General features: G+C 41.0%; 1 protein-coding gene across 2 annotated transcripts in view; it reads right to left on the minus strand.

Moving 5' to 3' along the window:
- Positions 1-20,986, minus strand: part of prkca (protein kinase C alpha) — a 144,471-nt gene that overhangs the window by 122,837 nt on the left and 648 nt on the right. For both annotated transcript variants that reach the window (XM_022764966.1, XM_022764965.1), the window contains exon 2: positions 18,693-18,724. In XM_022764966.1, coding sequence (XP_022620687.1) covers positions 18,693-18,724 — 32 coding nt within the window. The remainder of the gene's footprint in view (positions 1-18,692; positions 18,725-20,986) is intronic.

A 20,986-nucleotide genomic window follows, 5' to 3' on the forward strand; every position in this document is an offset into this window, starting at 1 on the left:
TATTTCTGTCATGTTTTTCGATAATGCAAATGTTCCCCCAACTGTCAGAGTTTAGAAATGTTATCAGGTCTGGATGTGCTTCAGTTTGCGCTTTGAAAATGTCAGTAAATGCGTCATGTGATTTAGTAATTAACTGTCAACCCATGACAAACTATGAAAGAAATGCGGCAACACTTTTTGATACAGGCTTCAGGCTGTGAAACTTCAAGGTAGAAGGTTCATTGTTTTCAGTGAGTGCAGGTTCGTATTCAAAGTCTGTTCTGTTCTTGCATCTTCGGATCAATTGAAATGTTTTCTTGCGGTATTAAATCCCAGTTTTATTCTTGAGTATGAGAAACATTCTCCCTCCAATCACACGGATATTGTCTGTGGTTTCGAGCTGCCAGAGAATCTCAAATCACCAGCTGTTCCTTCCATTTAAACCCTGAACCGTATTGGCAGTTCATCAATGCCACCACCAATATTTGTATCGATCCCTCACTGGATAAATTGAAAAAGTGATCAATTTCAGTGCTTCAATTAACAATCTAGTTTCTCAGCCTGTGAAGGCTTGGTATTTTCCTCATCTTGGGTAAGTTCACAGCCCAGTCCACGTTATATTGGGTAAATACCACTTGTGAAAAACCGATCATATACTTTCATCTCCTCACACGGAGAGGTTGACTTGGTGTAACAGACCAAGCAGATTTGAGTCCTGGAGCCACCCGATTGTGAGGACATTGCAGAGGCTCTGACAAATTATATATTGAAAGAACGGAAAATGAATGCACTACTGTTTCACCCTGACAGCCAAATACTGATACAATTTCACGCTACAAGAGCGTGTTTGGATCAGGAAGTATTTTCTGTAGACAACAAGACCGAGTAATAACAGACAGCGGGTACGAGGCATCGCTTTTCCTTCAGATGCTGACAACAAAAAGGTTAACATGACAGTGGTGAACACAGGGGAAATAATCGGATCATGTGTTGGCTGGCTGTTTACTGACAACCAGGAGAGCAACTGAGCAAATCAATATTTAGTGTTGAACCCTGCTACTGGGGCAACAGGCCTTTTCGAAGATAGAGATACAAGTGTGTGTGTGTGTGTGTGTGTGTGTGTGTGTGTGTGTGTGCTGCATGTAAACACAGAGCCCTCAGATTTTAAAAATGACAGAAAGTACCACAAATTACGCCTTAATTGTTTTCCTATCGCTCTTTGTTAGTGCTCTGTAAATTGATTTTAATTAAGGAGTTATTACAAGGTGCAACCTGTCAGAGGGATTTAAGCAGTTTAAGATGACCCATGGCATTACTTTCAGTTTTATTAGTTGGGTGTATATCATTCGACCAAGAGACAGCAGGAGCCTGTAAGTCTTGACAATAGCTAGAAGGCATGCAAATTACACACACCCAAAGGACCTCTTCCAAAACCATTGTTTTCATTTCTATGCTGTACAATGTTATCCAGTTGTATTGACTACAAAATTCCTTTTTTTTTTTTTTTTTTACATTCTTATCATTTCTACTGTTGAAAGACATTTGTGTCGTGATGAAGTGGCTCTTTGTGTAACTAAGGTCAAAAAACATCTCACCAGTTCGTCAGACAGCGTAATCATCGTGAAGTGAGAGTCCCACATCTGGAACTGCAACTCAGTCCTTTCCATTTCCCCCTGCCTTTTGTTCTTCGTACAAACCTTTCTAGAGCTCTTCCATTAGATAATGCCATTATCACAACAAAACTCTGGGCAATTAAATGCAGATTACGCTGTAATTCAGAGCCTGGTGCATTAGTCTGTGCTCCATCATGGAGCTATCTAATACACCTCTAATGCAGTCAGACAGTAATATCCCTTTCTAATCCTTGGTAATGTTCAGTGCTGCACCTCCCCATGGATTAACCAAACCCTCTCAGTTTTAAAAGCATTCTGATCCGTACCCAAAGTGGCGTGCACCTCTGGAAGGTACACCTTTTATTAAGTTGAATCCATGTATTTTTAACCAATGTGCATTATTCCCTCAGTAATAGTCTGCAAAGGGTAAATTCAGGCCGGTCAGAGTTAAAACAGTTCATCGCTTCATTTCCGGGTGCTACTGAAGTTTGTTGAGCTTGATCTGAAAGTGAAATTATTTTCTATAGAACACCGCTGTTCTCGTTAATGAAATTAAAGTTAAGTTGATGTGAAAACGAAAACGTCACAACATATTTTCACATGTCAGCTGTGGCCTTTTACCTCCCACAAACTCCTTTTCTTCAGAAAGAATAAACATCACCACAGACAGAGACATAACAGGGAGCTCTAACCCACAGACAAGGGGAAGGGAAAGTAAAAGTGTGTTTCAGTGTTCAGGGAAACAACTGAGATCGAAAATACAGACAAATTGTATCACTGTTGTGTGAGAAGTTCTCAAAGGACAGTATATCTGGTTGTATGTAACCTGTCCTTGTCCATTTTATGTGCATAATTGAAGACATGACACAATAATGTCTGTCCTGAAAAGACATGAATGCTGTACAGAAGCTATTTAGATAGACTGAACTAACTTTTCTGACTGATGGAATTAATACAGAAACTATTCTGATTTCACAGATGAATCTTTGTGACTATAATGTCCCACTTAATGTTAATGTAAATACTATTCCTCCAAGATTATGCAATGCACCACCTTCCACCAATAGTGCTCCAGTGTTAAGAGGAAGATTCACTGCACTGTGAGTGTTATCATCATATCGTATGTAATTATGCTCCAACTATTGTATGTAATTGTCAGTTGAATTAACCTTACATTGTTCAGAGCTTTCCATTGCTGTATTCTGGCAGTGAGGTAATAACTAGCCTTTCATATTTTCCTGAATGTTTTCCCAGATGAGTCCCATAAGAAATTAGAGCACGGATCTGTTGCTTTGACTTCACACTGGGGCATCGTTTGGTGTTTAAAATGTCTGGGTATATCGGCATCAGAACGTAGAGAACTTAAACATGCAGTACCTGTCTGCAGTATATAGACTGGAGCAGAGAAACTGCTCACCACCACAACATCACAAAGTGTCTGTGAAAACACGTCACAATCATAATGACGACGGTCAAGAGCCAGAGAAATTCAATTGTTCGTTCAGCCGGAAGCATTAGCTGGAGTCTTGTTAGGATCTCCACGCTCATGTTACCTCTGAATCACGGAGCTATATACATGGTCAGTATAAACAGAAAGACAGAGAGATAAACACACAGACAGGGAAAGTGTACCGGCTGTAAATAAACGGCTTAACAGTCATTGGCTCAAAGGGAAAACCGAGTTGCCATCCTCATCATACCAGCAGCACACTGGCCCTTAGAGCTGAGGTAGAACAATATACCCGATCTGCATCAGCATCAAAACAAAGCGTGGCTGAAGCATTGGGTGATCAGGAAACAACAGCCGTTTGACCACTGTTTAAGTATTATGGACTTTTTTAATCCAAAAAAGCTGCAATTTAATATCTGCACCACCTCTCAGCTGAATTCATTCATGAATTCCTGTGGATCATCACTTACGCAACACTATGTCCGTCCTGTGACTCAACTTATTAAAATCCACTACAATCGGCAATGTGGTTTGAGTTATTCTAGGACCCACAGGGTGTCAGCCTGATAACTTATGACGTCTTAACTGCAGAAAGAAAGAAAGAAAGAAGTCTTAATTGGCTTTCAGTCTGTCATTGTGTAGCATGGATCGGCTTCAAATGAAACATTTTTGGTTGAAAGTGAAACTAAAAGTTTCCAGATCCTGGTGCAAGTGCAGATGGGAGAGCGTTCAGTCTGCTGGACGTCTTGATGAAAACTTTCATGCAGACTTCCAGTGAAATTCACCCGAGGCATGAGAATGATGGAATGAGCTTGTAATTTCACCCTGAGAATGATTAAGTGAAGCTTCCATCACAAAGTACCCAACAGGAGGACATCATCAGTGTGCTGTCCATCTCTCAACTGTGAACACATACGTTAATGAAAATCTCCAGTGGTGTATTGTTTTTCATGTGGAAAGCAATTTCAAACGTATATCAAGCATCGGGACATGTCACTTTTCCAGCACGTCCACCTGGACAGTACACAGTTATGTGCTGTTTCTCACATATAGTAGGTATATAAAATGAGATTAAAACTAATGATCCATATGGGTGAAATCATCCCAGATGTAAAGATAAAATAGTAAATAAACAAAAAAAACAGAATGTATGATAAACAAGAGATCAAGTAGATCAAGTAAAACAATAACTGCAAAACAAGCCTTATGCTGTGTATATGACTTAAGCTCTCCGCCATCACTCGCCCGCTTCCAGGGAGCAGATGTTGACATACAGACCTAAATGACACTTTTAATAACTTAAAACCAATCTGCATTTATGTGTGTCAGTCTTTATACATCCCTTTGCATTTGTTTGTGTAAACTGGAGCAAACTAATACGGCAGAATGGACAACATACTGTGAATTTGATCACATAGGCTTAGTGATTCCCATGCAGCTGTAACTACTGGTGATGACAGAGACGATAGAAAGTTATCATCCTCATCGGGATTATTCAGCACTCTGTAATCCATCAGTGACTTCACTGCAACCGATTGGCAACGATCTGGCACTTTGGCTGTGGTGTAATGTACTGGCTGGAAAGGGGCATGGGTGGTTGGTTAATCTATAGGAGGGACACATAAAAGCCTGGTGCCTGTCAATCAGGAGAAACGCTTGATATAAAGGGGAAGACACTTGGGTAAAGATTTGTTTCCCACTTTCACTGCACATTCTCAAATTCCCCAAGGATTTGATAAAAGAAGAGGGCGTAGAAATTTGTTTGGGCAGCTGCATCCTCCTTATCAATTGCAGTAGCTGATTATTGCAAAAAGCTCCTGAGACACCAGTTTACACTAGTTATTCTTTCAAAAGCCAAGCCAGACAAGAAACTCGGGCAACTAAGGGCAAGAACAGACAACAGAAACATTTCAACAGGTTTTCAAACTGTGTTGAGGGTGAAAAATCCATTACCACTCCACGTCTGTGCAGCTGCCAAAATCACATTTCAAAGACATGAGAGGAAGGAGGGAAGAGACCAGCGGCTCAGAGTCATGTGGTCCAATTTTGCCTCACCATATTAAGGGGGAAAGTGTGGGAGGTTGTACAGTCACTTACTCCTCTGATGTCAGCTAGGTTATCCACACAAAAACAATACATACACGACCCAAAACAATCACCCCAACCATCGAATGAAAACACAGGAAACTGTTTATGTGATATCAACCAGTGGAGTTGTTTTTGACTCAGCCAGTCTTAAAGGTAGTCTTTAGTCACCCACACCCTATCACAATACTGCTTCTTATTTTCCGAAGGAGAAGAGGGAACTCCCCGCTTCAATTTCCATCATGTCTTTATGTGAGGCCTGCCTTTTAACGCTGAAGAGATAGATGCCATTAATTAAAATATATTTTAAAAAAGGTAAATTCTAAACAACCTCGGCTATAAAGCCATAATGGTATGGAAGAGCAACGCTGATCGATAAATCCTGAGAGTGCCTGGTCCTGAGATGCTGACCTCTGGGGATCTCTGAAGATCACCAGCCATCGATGTAAAACAGGAAGCTAAAGCTGAAGGTTTTATTTAACTGCAGAGGCCAACGTGAGGTCTGCAGTAAATGGCAAGGCAGACAATCCAGCTTAGGGCAAACTGCAGCCAGCCCAGAGGCCTACTTTGTGTAGAGACAGATGTGGGATTTGTGACTTGTCGATGTTACAGCATCGATTCAGAAGAGTGGGGAAGGATTGTTCCCTGCTGCTCACATCCAGCCCAAAAGTTAATCCCAGCGAGCGGGCACACTTCCTACGAGCAAATGGCAGAACAACAGGTGGTTCCATTCACAAAAAAAACAAAAAAAAACAAAAACAGGATGAATGAGTGTTTCAATCAAGTAAAAGCTGCCATTCGTTAAGCTCCCATTAAGCACCTATGATACCATTCTGCCCCTCAACACATTACCATCAACCATTTGAGAGTAGATTTAACATTGAAACCATAGACATGGCTTTAATAATCTAAATGGATGATTTTAAAAAACCATTATGACTGCTGCAGAGGTCAGTTTAATAGGTCAAAAGTAGCCAAACTACTGCAAATTGGTGCATCCTGAAAGGACATCGCATTTGCAGGGATAATGTGTCCTAACATTGGCTTCATGTTGGTGACACTCGTGATTTGTGAGCTGCCATTCTGTTGTTTCCACGTGCCCACAGCATGCCTCATCCTCTCCTTCAAATTCTGTCATGTTCCCACACTTCCCTGAACGCTTTTCAACAACACCCATGCAACTCGGCAAGACTGCTGCATATGTGTAGGTAGAGCAAGCAACATACAAGACTTTCCAGTCAAGAAAGAGCAAGGCTCGCCCTTTACTGGAAATGCTAAATGGTTTGTGGCTGAGTTGCATGATGTTGTGCAGCACACAGGCTGCTGTCAGTGCAGAAACACTAACCCAGCCTCTTCTCTAATGTTTTTTTTTTCTTTCTTTTTTTTTTCCTAACATGTATGATTGCTAAATCCTGTTGCAAAACAGCGAGTCATAAAATAAGCCAATTCTATATTAGTCCTGGGAAACACTAATGTCTTACTGATAACAAACAGTGTCACATGTTTTATGGCTGTTTTACGGCTGTTGCATGTTTTATGGTTGTCTATTATCAAAGACATTAGAACGCTGGAACAAGAGGCTGAAAATAATTTCCCATGATAAATATGACAAATCTGTATTCAAGCCCTGTCAACCTACACTAGGCACAATAAACATCAACTATAACCATTCTAGACAAGCCAAAAGGGGAAACACTGTGAGCTGAGACTCTGAGACTTTGGCTCAACTTGCTATATCTGCTTGCTCTCAACCTGAGTCCTTTATGACCAAGCTGCCAAACACTTCGTCCTGCAGGAGCTCAAAGCCCCCGAGCAACCACAGAGCAGATGCCACAACACAGAGCTGCTGGCAGGACCTTCTTTTACACCTGACTCCGCATGGGTACACTGTCCACACAAATGTGCTCCCCGTGCATCAATCCAGACAAACTAACCTTCATCCATAATACTGCTTTACAGGTCTGAGTATGGAAAACTAGGGTTTCCTAGGGACCGAGTTTCACCCACATGTTCGCCAAAACTGAATTTGTGATTGAATAATGTTGCTACGGCAAGAGAGAGCAGAAGCCAAGAGTAGTGACGGACTGCATTGTTGCATTCTGGTTTACATAAAATGTCACACTAATCTAATAAAGGCTAATGAATGATACTCCACGTGGTTCACATCAGTCCCACAGTGTGTCAGAGAAACACAAAACAGCTGTTTGTGTCAACTGTGGTTGTGTTTAAGTCACTTTAGTTTCAATTTTCAAACATTTAAAAAAGAGTGAAATCCACAGTGTTACTGAGAGCGAGTCTGAAAACTTGCATATGAAAGGTTGGAGACACGGAGACAAAATTTCTCCAATATCCAACATTTGTTGTTACTGTGATTGTGTATAGGACAAGAGGTAACAATTGCAAAAGTGCTCAACTAACTTGAATAAAATTTAGTCACCCTCTAATTTAAAAATGTTAAACGTGAAGTTTGTAGTGAAAAGAGATGCATGGATTCTTCTACAGAACCCAATACTAGCTCCATTTCTGACCCCACAGCAGGAGAGGGATCGCACTCACACAATGAAAGCCTGTTGAAATAAAAGGGTATTCGAGGTAATTATTAGTCACGTGTGAAGAGAGCTAAGGGCGGCATGTGAGGCAACATGCAAGATATGTCGCAATAAGTTGACTCTACCGAGGGCTTTTAATTCGAAACAATTGATACAGGAAGTGAGGATACATGTCGACACCCGGCCGAGGCAAGAGGTAGAGAGAGAAAAAACAAGAGAAAAAGTGAAAGGTAGATTTAACTAGCTAACTTTAAGCTTTTACAGATTTTTATTACCCATTGCGCACCACCTAGGTTCAACTAAACCCTTCACTGTCAGACTGACCATCTGGCATACGGGGGACAACTCCCGGTGGGCCACTGCATCAGTGCCCCGATGGACCATCTAAAAATATACAAAGTTTAGCTGGCCCTCTCTGTCTGCCTGTCATTCGAGATGCACATGAGCGTGCTGGGTGCAACCCCCGCCCCCCACCCAAACCCACACCCTCCACCCACACCCCACCCCCAGCTCTGAGTTGTTTGTCATAATTTGACTGAAGAGGCCCATGATGCTCTGACATACCTGTGGCTTTCAACTGACAGCGAGAGACACAAAAGCCTGACCATTCAAATTCCATGTGACATCAGCATGACAGCAGGAACATGGACGTCATCCCACCTGGGACTGCTCAGTCAGTCCCCTTCCTGCGCTCAAATCCCCTTATCAAACTGTGAAACAGATTTGGGCTACATCATGACAGCATGCAATCAGGAACTGAACGGGGCTCTATTATCTCATGACATGCAGGTGTCAGAGGATGTATTTCCCTCCATGCAGGAGTCGTCCTGTGCCAAGAGACAAGCAGATTTGCATCAACGTGTCGTCCAGGTCTCCATGGAAGCCCAGAAGTTAATCTAATACAGACTCAGAGGCATGGAGAGAAGCACTGCAGCAAGAGAGCAACAAACATCACAGCATCATTTCAAATATTGACATATTTGACTGAACATCAGTGCTCAGTCACATAAATTTAAAACCAATATTTATAATGAATGCTCATTCTGTAAGCACTGGGATTTACATATTCCAGCAAACTCCCTCTAGGCTGGCAAATATGATAAACAGCAGTATTTTTCTGTGCAAACCTGAGCTTATATAGTGGCAAACACGCTAGAGCTATGAGGCACTATTTTGAACACAACACGACATTTTCATCAAATGCATGTGGGGAATTCAGGTGATAAATAATGCAGACCCCTATGATAGATTAGTCCAATCTTAATGCAGCTGGTCTGAATTGATTGTCGAGAAGCAGGAAGAGAGACGAGAAGCTTTCAGGGAAGTCAAAAATGGCCCTAGAGTTTACTTTGGCAATGCTTCCTCTGATCAGTAGCGAGCTGCGAGCCAAAACCTTCAATTCACCTTTCAAAGTTATCATGAAGGCTTCATTCAGCTGTCGCTCAATGACAAAACATGCCCACTTGTGAAATATAACCAGTCGAGTCCAAAAGTCTGAGACCACTTGGGAAAGCGGTCTTAGACTTCTGGATGCCACTTTATGTCTGTTTCAAAGCTTTATGGTGTTGACAGTGAAACTGGTCAAAAGCAACATAAAGTAGTTGACTACAACCCCTCTGCAGTTGTGCTTTGATTCACACTTCACTGCAAATCAAAACATTAACATTACCAGAATTACCAGTTTACAGCCCCCAGCATTCCCAAGACAGCACAGCTATCTAAATAGTGCATAGAGATTAAATGAAAGAACTGAAAGTATCTGTATTTTTTTGTCCTTGATGACAGAATATTGTCAGCTCTGTATTTTTTTCTGTATATTTTACTATGTAGCAGACCTACATCCTTTCTGCAAACATATAGAAAGTGGCACCCAAAAAGAGCCAAACAAAGACTCAGCATAACTGAAAGAGGATATGAAGGTAATGGCTAACACTGATTAAACAAATTGGGCATGTTTGTTTAGTCTTAGACAATATTTGATGTTATAGCTTCTCTCTTATCTTTATGGAAGGGTGGTGCTGCATCCCACTACTAGTGCTCCACAGACTTGTAGAATCAAGGCTGTTCTTCAGGCTAAAAGCGGTCTAACACCTTAAAGACATATCAGAAACTTTACGTTGTATTTTCATTTGTCTCTCATCTGCATCATTCTAATGCTATGCTACAGCCATTGAATATCCCTCAGAACTGCTCTTTTCCTTTGCGCTCAATGTGATTTTTTCCAGTTAACTTAAGTACACAACACTGCCTAAGACCACCTTAGATTTATAAGACAAGACCGCAGTGTGGACAGAAAATAACAGGAAGTAGCCAATAGCTAGAAGCTATTTTAACTACTTTCTGTGGTGAACATGAAGTGGTGAGCCTTTTACAGCTGGGGAGGCTTTAGGACTAAGCTGTTTTAATGCAGGGGATTCGCAGCATTAGTTATTATGGTCACTGTCAGAGAGGCCACATCTCTTCCTGTGTCCCTTCCCAGGCACTAGGGAGAAGTGCAGAGGTCATGGTGCATGATCACAGAGTACAACTTAAAAGGTGTCAAGCCCAGTGGTACCAATTATATTTTCTACAAGGTACAAGTGTCTGTCAATGTGTGTGACAGACTTGGTCAACTGTAATGAGGAAAAAGACCACACCAATATTGGTACAGTGATATTGTTGATTGATACTGGTGGTTAACAGCCTTATCACCGTACATGTTTTACTTTGTTTTACGACTTTGGTCAAAATGCAAATCTATAGCAAATATAACGGTGGCCTGAAATTATTAATAGACCGGTTTAGTGGTAACAGTGGTTTTTCATACTGAAATGCTGTGGCATTTTGAAATTAATAATAAAAGTTACCATATGTTCTGCATTTATTAAAGGCTAGTTAGATGTGTTGTGCATTCTTCATTCATGGGCAGTCCACTGCAGTTTACTGCTGTGTCTTTTAACTTGACTGAACTGGATTTGCGACTCTCCATATAGTGTATGTCATGTGCAGATTTCTGTAACAAGAAGAAATAATGAACAGCATCTTCTAACTATTCCAAATGGTGGAAATACTATCCATACAGAAATATGGTATTTTGCAATAGATTTAGTTTAAGCACATGTGCCGAAACTGAAACAACAGTACAGAAGTTACAAAATCACCAGCCGAAACTCCTTTTATGGTTCTATCATCTGACTAGTAGGGATCTTTTTGATTGATTTAAGGAAGAAAGTAAATAAGCTGAAAATCATAACCCAGCCACAATGAGTGTGACTTGAGCAGAGATCCCTAGTCAAGTCGCTAACATCTGCTGAACTCAACTAATGTGTGTGTCTTCAGACAAAGGCCTTATGTAATCACACAGTGGCCATCTAAAAAGACAGAACAAGTGTCCTCCTATAAACAGAACCAACGCTATGCATAGCAGTGTATCATGCCAGGGGACTGAGAAGCAACTCTAAATATAGTCTATGATGAACTCTGCCCCCTTCCTCCTCTGCCTCATAAACACACACGTGTGCGCACACATACACAGATATCACATATGCCATGACGCCTCCTCTCTGCTCTGCTCCATTCAAACAGTCTCTAAATCTTGTATCTTGACGTCGATCTAACTCTGGGCCAAAACAGTGTCAAGAATGAAGCAACTGGAATATTTTTAACCCATGGCGCAAGCACCATGCAACATTACTGTACGAGAAGAAGAAAATCCAGCACAAACCAAATACCTGTGTGTGTGTGTGTGTGTGTGTGTGTGTGTGTGTGTGTGTGTGTGTGTGTGTGTGTGTGTGTGTGTGTGTGTGTGTGGAAAGAGAGAGAGAAAGTGGTCATATAGGAGAAACCCCATGGGTGGGCAGCCTGCCTGGACAGAGGGTGATTTAGAAAACAGTTTTCTGGCAGAGAGCCCAAGAAATGACAGAGGACAGAGACACAAGCAAATAAGTGCACAAAGAGAGATGGAAAGAGAAGAAACAGAAAGCTAACAGTACACGCGCTACAGTTACAAAATTCAGCTGTTAGCATCAAAGCTATTAGCACTGAATCTGTGTCTTTGTTCTAAGTACGCCGCTTTACAACAAAGAAATAAAAGAACAGAGACGATGGCACAAACAAAGGCACAGCCACTAAGGTGGCAGAGATAAAGCGACAGATGTAGCAGCATGGTCAGTGGTTTCACAGCCATGGCTGAGGCTGAGGGCTTAGGAGAATCCCATGACCACAGTAGACAAATCTTTCATGTCTCTATCACAAATCTTTTCTTCTCAGAGTTATTTCCTGGAGCGTCTAATGGTGGAACATTTAAACCTTTCATGGCTGAAATTGTTGCAGAAATGGAAAAACATGCCCGGGCTCTATGGTTTTTTGTTTGAAATTGCATCACTTCCCCATATTTGTGTGGGTAAATAAATACATAAACAAACAAACCTCTGGGGAGAGTGCTGACGAAAAAACATCTCCAGATACCGATGTTGACATTTAAATGTGCATAATCAGAATCTGAAGGGGCACTTACGAAAATAATAACAATACCACGGAATTAGCAGAACCCGGCCCTCTGGGTCCTCTCTGCAGATTTATCCAGTCACCAAGCTGCTCTTTGCTAGATCTGACACCAAAGTCTGAATATCAAAGTCAGATCAGATCAGACAGAGGATTTAGCACCGGATGTCTCAACTTTAATCACAGTTACTCTAAGACAGCTTGAGTTATGGGCAATTTCCTGCTAAGCCCCGCCTTTTGCGAAGATTGGTGGCCATGTTGTTGGATTGACCGTCCCTATTTATAGTAGAATTGTGTAGCTCGTTCCTGCAATGCTGTATACCAAATTTGGTGCTGACACAGTCAAAATTCAAAAAGCGGAAGTCACTTTAGTGTTTTTCATATTATGCAAATTAGCAAAAAATCTAACAGCGGACTTTAATGGTTCTAGAGGTTTTATGTTGAACACACTGAGCTGGACTTGTCTGTCAAATTTCAAGTCAATCTGACTTACGGTGTGAGGGGCCTGGCCTTTCCAATATTGCGTTTTTGAGCCATAATTACAGCGCCACCAACTGGCCAATTGGGCTCCTGTTTCTTGGGAAGCATTTGCACATCATTTCCAGTTATTTAGGCCAAGTCTGACTTTTTGCAATTTGAGCTGCAGCATAAAACAACAAATAATAATAATAAAGCGGCACAAGTTCAGTAATGTTCTACCCCTTTGGGGATTGAACCCAAAATATCTGCTAGACTATTATACTGCAGAGATATGATGTTTCCCTGTAATTTCACCGTAAAAGCATAGCTCACTGAGGCACACATCAGCGTGGTTTATTTCAGGCTACCTGAGGTTGAAATTGTAATAAACTCTCATGTCTCTCATGAAAAGACAGTTTATTATAGGCCGTGTAACCCCCTGGAGAAATAAAAGCATGAACCAATGTATCATTGTCTGTATGAAGCATAAATCTGCCACACAACAGCAGTGCAACTGTGGTGCCCGTAGACGCTGGCTGCCTTCTTGTGATATCTGTATTTTCATGACCATGTTGGGCAATCTGCAGTCATTAGCAAACACTTGAACACTGCAATATGTAATGAATCCAGGCCGTAGTTTTAGATATTGTGTCTGCACACAATCTGCCTTCTCTTTGGGGCTACCACTGACACTGCAGTGGTCCTGAAGCTTGAGCATTATAACCACGCTTCTAATGCGACTTCAAGATGTCGCGCTCAAATGGAGCAGCAGCTAAGGATCATGTGCTGTTCGAGCAAGAGGAAAATGGAGAGATAAAACAACAAGACGTACAACACATGCACCGACAGTCACGGTAGGGGACCGTGGACACTCAGGGAGTTTACCTTTCCACCGACTGTCAACAGTCAGGGATGACGATGTGACGATGAAGGATATTCTGAGCACTGTCCAAACACTGAACAGCAACAACAGTTAACAAAGCCGCTGTGCATCAACGGAATTTGGCAGAAGAAAACATTTGTAGTCGTTATTTGTTTGACACTGTCAAAGTTTGATCCAATGCATCAATCAAGACCGCTTACATTCAAAGAAGCAAAAAGGCAGGGCTGGTTTATGTATGTGACGGTTGGACACGGTTATCATAATTATCATAGTTATCATAATGCATGTCATCAGGCTCATGGTGTGCGACAGTTTTCTACAGAAGGTTTGCTGTTATTTTTAACTCTCATTACACAATCACAATCATACCAATTAACATTTGGCTAGCACGCTACTACGCTACGACAGGGGTCAAAGATTCCTCCCCATTGATCTGTGCACGCCCTCACTTCACTTGTATGGCTGGACATCAAGTAATCCTGTCTTTTGGGAGGCAACAGAAAACTCATTAGTGTCTCCTCTCGTGCATCAGGGAACACTGGAAAGCCTCAGGTGAAATTCAGTAGTCTATGGTCTGCCAATACATGAACCATTAAGAGTGCACAAATCGACTGCGTCAACACAGCAGAGATGATTTGTGTTACGAGGAGTGCATGGAGCAGAAAATGAGACTTCTACAGTCACCACGCCACTGGAACGCCGTTTTGTGAAGCCCTTTTAGCCTCTTCTCACTTCAACTTCCATTTGTAGTCTGTTGAAATATGGCCTCTAAGAGGAATCTACCCCAGACATTTTTAATTGCAGTCAGGGCATAGCAGAGGTTTATGGGGGTAATTTTGAAATTGATTTTGAATTCAGAGCCATTTTGCCACGAGGAAGAAAACTTTGTGAGACAAAGTTTTAGCATCTCAGTAACAATTTCCTGCTTCATATTTGTCAGAAGAGACAAGAGTAAGCATTAGCTGAGTGTGATGGACTAAAAGCTTGTTATTAAAAAAAACTGATAAAGGATCAATACTGTGGGACTACATGCGCTACTAATGGTTTTGTGCTTCAGCTTACAGCGGCAGGGCACAATAGGCTCATGATACCAACTACATCCTGTTAGAAAAGCCATTTTATAGCAGATATCCTGAACTGGCTAGAAAAGCTGGGGCAAAGACTGAATATGACACTAACACTTCTTTCAGTGAGTGTCTGCACAGGTGCCGTTGAAGCATGCACTCGACCCCCAAACACTTAAGAAGGGCTGCTAAGTGGCCAAGGAAAGACTAACTATGAATATGTTTAGCTGAATGCGAGTGAACCAGGTCACGGACCAGGATTACACTGTCGAATTAAACCCTTAAAAACTAAGAACTTCAAGGAGAGAAAGCCAAGTGAGAAACCCTAACCCTCAACTCCTGACTGCAAAGTTTCCAAAGACAGACCTGTTGGCTTGAAAAGATAAGAATGGTAAACCTGCTGAGCGACACGGGTACAAATTGCTCGGCTATATTACAATGTCAACTAAATGGTGATTTGAGATACCCTGCTGCAGAAACGGACGGCAGCAGTCCGGGGCCTTGAAACACGACTCCACAGGGAAAGTAGCCAGGAGACGACAGAGAGATCGTTCACAATTCAGATAGCATCTAGAAAGGTGGTTACTGATAGGCTTGTTTGTTTCCACAACATTAACTCTCCTCAACATTAACTTTGCTCTAATATTTCACTGAAAGTGTCATGTTGAGAGTGGTTTGATTTTTTTTTTTTTTTTTGTGTTCAACACAATAAACGTGATCTGAATGTGTTGCTCAGTGGACAGCGCTCTCATTATCACTACATGCTATACTCTAATATACAGTATCATGAGTAGGACTGCAACTCCAATTACTTCCTCGATTAACTGATTCATGTTTGCATCTATAAAATGTCAATTTGGCAGTTTCCCAAGATGACATATTCAAACTGCTCGTCCAACCCAACCACAGTCCAAAACCACAAGTCATTCAATTTACTACAGACAGTAAAGAAAACCTGCAAATATTCACGTCCGCGAAGCTGAAACTGATTCAATTTTATGCATTTTTAATTAAAAACATATCTTGCATTTATCAAAATAGTTACAGATTAATTTCTATTAATCAACTAGTCAATGTATTGAATCATCATTTCGGCTCTAATTATCAGTTTGACCTTATAAATTTAGTAAAAAATAAATAAATCAACAAACAAGCACACACATCAAATGAGTTTAGAAATATGACATTCCATTTTCATTAAACTTCAAGCTCACAACACTATAAACAACACTTGTGACGTAACACTGTTCAGCCCACCCTATTCTTGGAAAAGGGACATTTGCAGGCCTGAAAATTAAATGTCACTCTTGTTAGAGAAATGCCACTCTCCAGTTTATCACTTTGTCATTTTCGAGTATTGACTGCGAGGCTCGCTGTCTCTGCTGGAGGACCTGACCCTCATTTTATAGAAGCTTAAGTTTAATAATTGATAGCTAAACAGATACTGTATTATAAAGTAGGGACCTTTCTCTCTTTGAAAAGCCGCAGTGGAACCAGTCACCTTCATTTTGATAAGGCAGGCATTATTTATTTAACAGGTTTAAGGTGGACGAAAAATAAGCAGTTCTTGAGTTTGGTGGACGGCGTCAGTGTTTCACACTGAAGAAAAAAGCTGCAAGGCACCATTTGTGTTCAAGACCTCCTCCATGCCGTACTGCTGTCTCTGACATCCTTGTAATCATTCAATTTATCATGTCCCTTATCAAAAGCTCTGACAGTAAAAATGAGGCAGGATGAAAATGACAACTTGCTGTGAAAGCAGAGGAGGGGGTTGGCGGACACGCTGATGATAATGTCAGGTTATGCAAAAAACATGTTAAGCTGTCATCACTCTGACACCTTGGACTGACTCATTCACTGAGCCCGGTTTCACCCAAGTAGGAGCAAATACTAGAAGGCTGAGAGCAGGCTTCATCTCACCTCTGTGAGAGGAGATCACAGAGAAGAGTGGGCGTTGCGTTGCTGGTATTTACATGTAAACATAGGTTAATATGCATGCCACAATACAGTATGCAAACATTTACCAGACAAAGGCCCTTACAGACGCACGAGACACTATGAACCATCTAAATGCATTGATACGATGAGTAATAAAGACTTCTGTATATCTCACTCACTCTTACACTCTCAGGAGAAGAGCCTCTGAATCACTGAGATCAAACGCCTTGCAAGGCAAACTGTTTATCTTGAAGTCTCCAACTGTCTTCTGCCCTACAGAACAACTGTCTAGGGAGAAATATATCAAGATTCTTCCCAATCAAGTCATTCTCTTTCTTCACATTTTCCCCAGATGACATAAACAATAGTCATCATCTGATCAAAACTATGTTGAGAATTTCAAGTCAGAAGCAACACTCTTTAAAAGCCTCTTTTTTATTTCCTTTGCACCAGAAATGATAAAATACAAGAATGTAAAATGCAAAATGTTCAAATACTGACACTAAAGGTACCTTATGGAGTTTTTGAGCACTTGTAGCAATGTTTTTATGTGTGGATCAGCATTTTGTTTGTTTCTATACAAGAGGACGCACAAATATAGGTGGCAGTGATCCACTGATTAGCAGTTGGTGGCTGTAACTTGGCAATAAACTTCACAATGCACCAATTAAGTCCGCAAAGAAGAAAACAAGCTAGCAAGCCAGTAAACATAGACGTAAACAACACAGGATTCAAAATATTTTTTTTAAAAATTGGCTTTGCAATGTTTTGAGGAAGCACATTTTTTAGACCTCAAAGACACACACAATTTGTTTTCGTGTAAATGTATAAATGAAAATTTTGTTTGTTGACAAAACAAATCCTCAGGGCTCCTTTAATTCAGTGTTTCTGGAACGTAAACGAGAGACTTTCCCTTTTCTCTAAGCACGCAACTAGAAAATCCTGCAATGCACTTTTAAATTTCAGTGCTGCGTGTACTGAAGACTGACACGCCGAAAAATAATCAGTGTCTATGACTAAGTGAAATAGGAGTTTGACATCATCTGCACTGTTACCTGGCCACTCGCAGCCACAGTCAAGACTTTGGCAAGTCCAAAAGTTTCCACATTAGATGAGGAATTCTGAGAGGTAATGCATGCTGAAACTCAAAATGGTGTGTTGATAGGAAATCCACCTTCAGTGTGAGGTTGGGGATTGAGGACCTTTCGCAAGCCGCAACATCTTTCCATATTTGTGTGCTTTGTACGTCTTCTCTATTCCTCTGTGTTCTCCTCTTTCACTTTCTGTCTTTAGCTTAAACGGTTAATACCCAACACACATGTACACACATACATACACACACACACACACACACACACACACACACACACACACAAAGCTTCACTTGTTAGGAAACACTTTACTGATAATCAGCAGTTAAATAACCCAATTCCATTTATCACTGTGATAACAACCATGTGTGTGTTGCACCATGCAACAAGCTCATGCATGGTGTCATAGATATCAAAAGCATGAATTCATGATATCAGACCACTGACACAAACAACGAATCCCTCTCTAAAATAATACGAGACAATGTTATTCTAGGCTCTTTTCCTTCTGGCCACATGGTTTAGATGCATCATGACCACAATAACACTACCCTGCATGCTGTGGGTAAACAAATAATGTCATGTTTGCAAAATAGCAAACAAATCATGAGCGTGATGGCAATAGTGTAAATGAACATTTGGACACGATGGGTATGATGAACGTGCCCTATAGACAAGGGCGATCAGTTTGCCTATTATTTCGTCATGTTGTCTTCGATATTTATCCGTGATTCTCTCCATAGGAACAACAGATGTCAGATATAACCAGAGTCATGCTCACAGACAAATCAGCTATTCACACAAGCCATCAAACGTCCTTTTCTTATGTTTGCTGTAGAAATGAAATGGAGCTGGTGTATCAAAAGCATCAAACACGATAGGGAGAAAATGAAAGGGTCAGTTCTAGATGTGACGGTTTATGTGACAGGCACTCGAGTGGAAAGCTGCAAAGGAGAAACTACAATATGTGCAAACTTGTCAAATGCAGAACTATCCTTCAAACAGCTTTTCTTTTCTAAAGCTTCTGCCTTAAATACTGTACATGTTAAGCTCTCATAATATTTGAATGAGTCAGATGTCAGAGACAATTTTGTTTTACCTTGGCACTGGAATCCTTGTTTTCCAAACCCCCTGTGAAAACAAAGAAGTCTGAATTAAATTGTTGTTCTCTCTTTCTCTCTCTCTCTCTCTCTCTCTCTCTCTCTCTCTAATACACACAAATACACACAGTAAATCCATTCATTCATACACAGATACGTTTGTTAATTCCAGGGACAGGGTGTTGCATAATGTACACCACCACTGAGCAGGAGGACCGTTAAGCTTTCAAACTTTTACATTTCGCTTGGAGCATTCATCATCTTCCCCAACCAAAACAATAACACACATATTTAAAAAAAAAAAACACACACACAACTTTCAATTAGATTTTACGGCCCAAAGTATGTGGACAGGTCACCCATGTGTTTTCTCATAGTTTTGGCTAGGTTCTCTTAGTTCCAATAAAAGTGAGATCTTACAGCCTCAGTCTACAATGATATTTTAGACATTTGTGTACTTCATAGTCCTTCTTTTTTTTTTTCAGCATGATAACAATGCCCCTGTGCACAAAGCCTCATCCATGAGGAAATGCTTTTGTGAGCTTGCTATGGGGAACTTTACTGTGCGGCAAAGAGCCCTAACCTCCAGCCCGTCCAGCACCTCCGGCATGAATTTAAATGCCAACTGTGTGGCAGGCCTTCTCATCCAACATCAGCGCCCAACCTCACAAGTGCTCTTGAGGCTGAATGGGAGTGAAACCCTGCACCCCAAGATTCAGAAACCTTATAGAAAGTCAAACCAGAAGAGTGGAGGCTGTTGGACACTAACATATGGGTATAATGTTCAGGCGTCCACATGCTTTTGGCCATATTGTTCAACTGCTGCCAAATGTTTGACTTGTGTTTAGTCTGACTGTTTAAACAAAAAGTAATTATGAGCACAAATACACACAAATATACACACAAAATACACAGTGTATATTGAGCATACAAATATACAGTATATGCATGTATTTTAAAGTTAATGCAAAGTAAAAAGAACATTGTTTGTTTCTATTTCTCCATCTGTACCAAAAAATATCAAATCCAGAACTAAGACTGAAACTAAAACTAAAGGTGTGAGACAAATAGTGACAACTAGCCTATACCAAACACAGCCTCATGAAAATTCCCAAACCTCTGAAACATCAATGAATGAAGATGCTCTCTATTCTAATTTCTAAAGCCAAACAACAAGTTTGTGGGCTCAAGGTTTCATAACAAGCTGAGCCTGTGTTTTGTAAAAGAGGGGTGGCAGGCAGGGCACAGGTCAGGCTGTAAAACTATCAAGGTTACAGAGGCCACTAGCAATAATCTGACCTGAGATCACACTCCCACCTGCTCCAAACGTGGGTGCAGCTCTACCAAGTTGTCTACAAGTTTACTCCTCACAGTTTCACAAGAAAAACAGCACAATAACAAAACATTTACAACGCCTCAAGCTAAACTGAGGACTACAAAGAAGTGTGAGAGGTTACATTTAACAGTGTTTGATAACTTTCTGAAAGTTGAAACACTGACCTCTGAACATTGTATCGCAGACTGGGAGAGACAGAGATCTGAAAATGCTCTACGAATGGGTCCAGATATGATGCTGAGAAATTAATGTTTCGTCATACTTTCCGTACACATTTTCTCTCTATGGGCCACTAGTGGAAAGAACTGCAGCATAAAGGCAACACTGTACCTCTGCAAGTCACTGCCCACTTAAAGTGTGTTTCATCCACAGTAAATACCATGTGCGTGATGTTGAAACATTTCATTATAGAAGGTGAAGTGCTTTTCCGTATGGGCTTGCACCACGCTGCCAGTAAACTGTAGAATTTCACCCAGAATAAAAAAATCCGACCAGTCAGCAGCTGCACAAGAGTTTTTCATCAATAAATACTTTTTAAAGTTTTTCTCCCCAGTAAAACCCAGTAGCTTTGGATGGAAGGCTGGAATGGCTCAGCGACATGCCAGGAAGAGGGAACCTATTAGTCATCCAAAGACTTTAACCAGGAGGCACAGCTGCAAAGCTTTGATCAGGGAATACAACAGGAAAAGTGGACTTTTAACTGCAGGAACTGTTATCATTTGGTGTTATGTAAAGAGTGATACAAGGCCACTCTTTCAGGAATATGTTCACTTATATCTATGCTCCACTAGAGGTGTTCTCACTCATGGATCCTTGAATTATCTGGGACCACACAGTGCCTCAAAAATGAAAGTGACTACTTCAATGTCACTGTTTCTTACTGGGAATTTCCAGGATTGGAGAGTGTATATAAAATCCTGCAATCGACAAAACTAAACACAAATTTCACTCACTCCC

This window comes from Seriola dumerili, unplaced genomic scaffold (genome assembly GCF_002260705.1).
Source record: "Seriola dumerili isolate Sdu_G_001 unplaced genomic scaffold, Sdu_1.0 BDQW01000621.1, whole genome shotgun sequence".
Taxonomy (NCBI): Eukaryota; Metazoa; Chordata; class Actinopteri; order Carangiformes; family Carangidae; genus Seriola; species Seriola dumerili.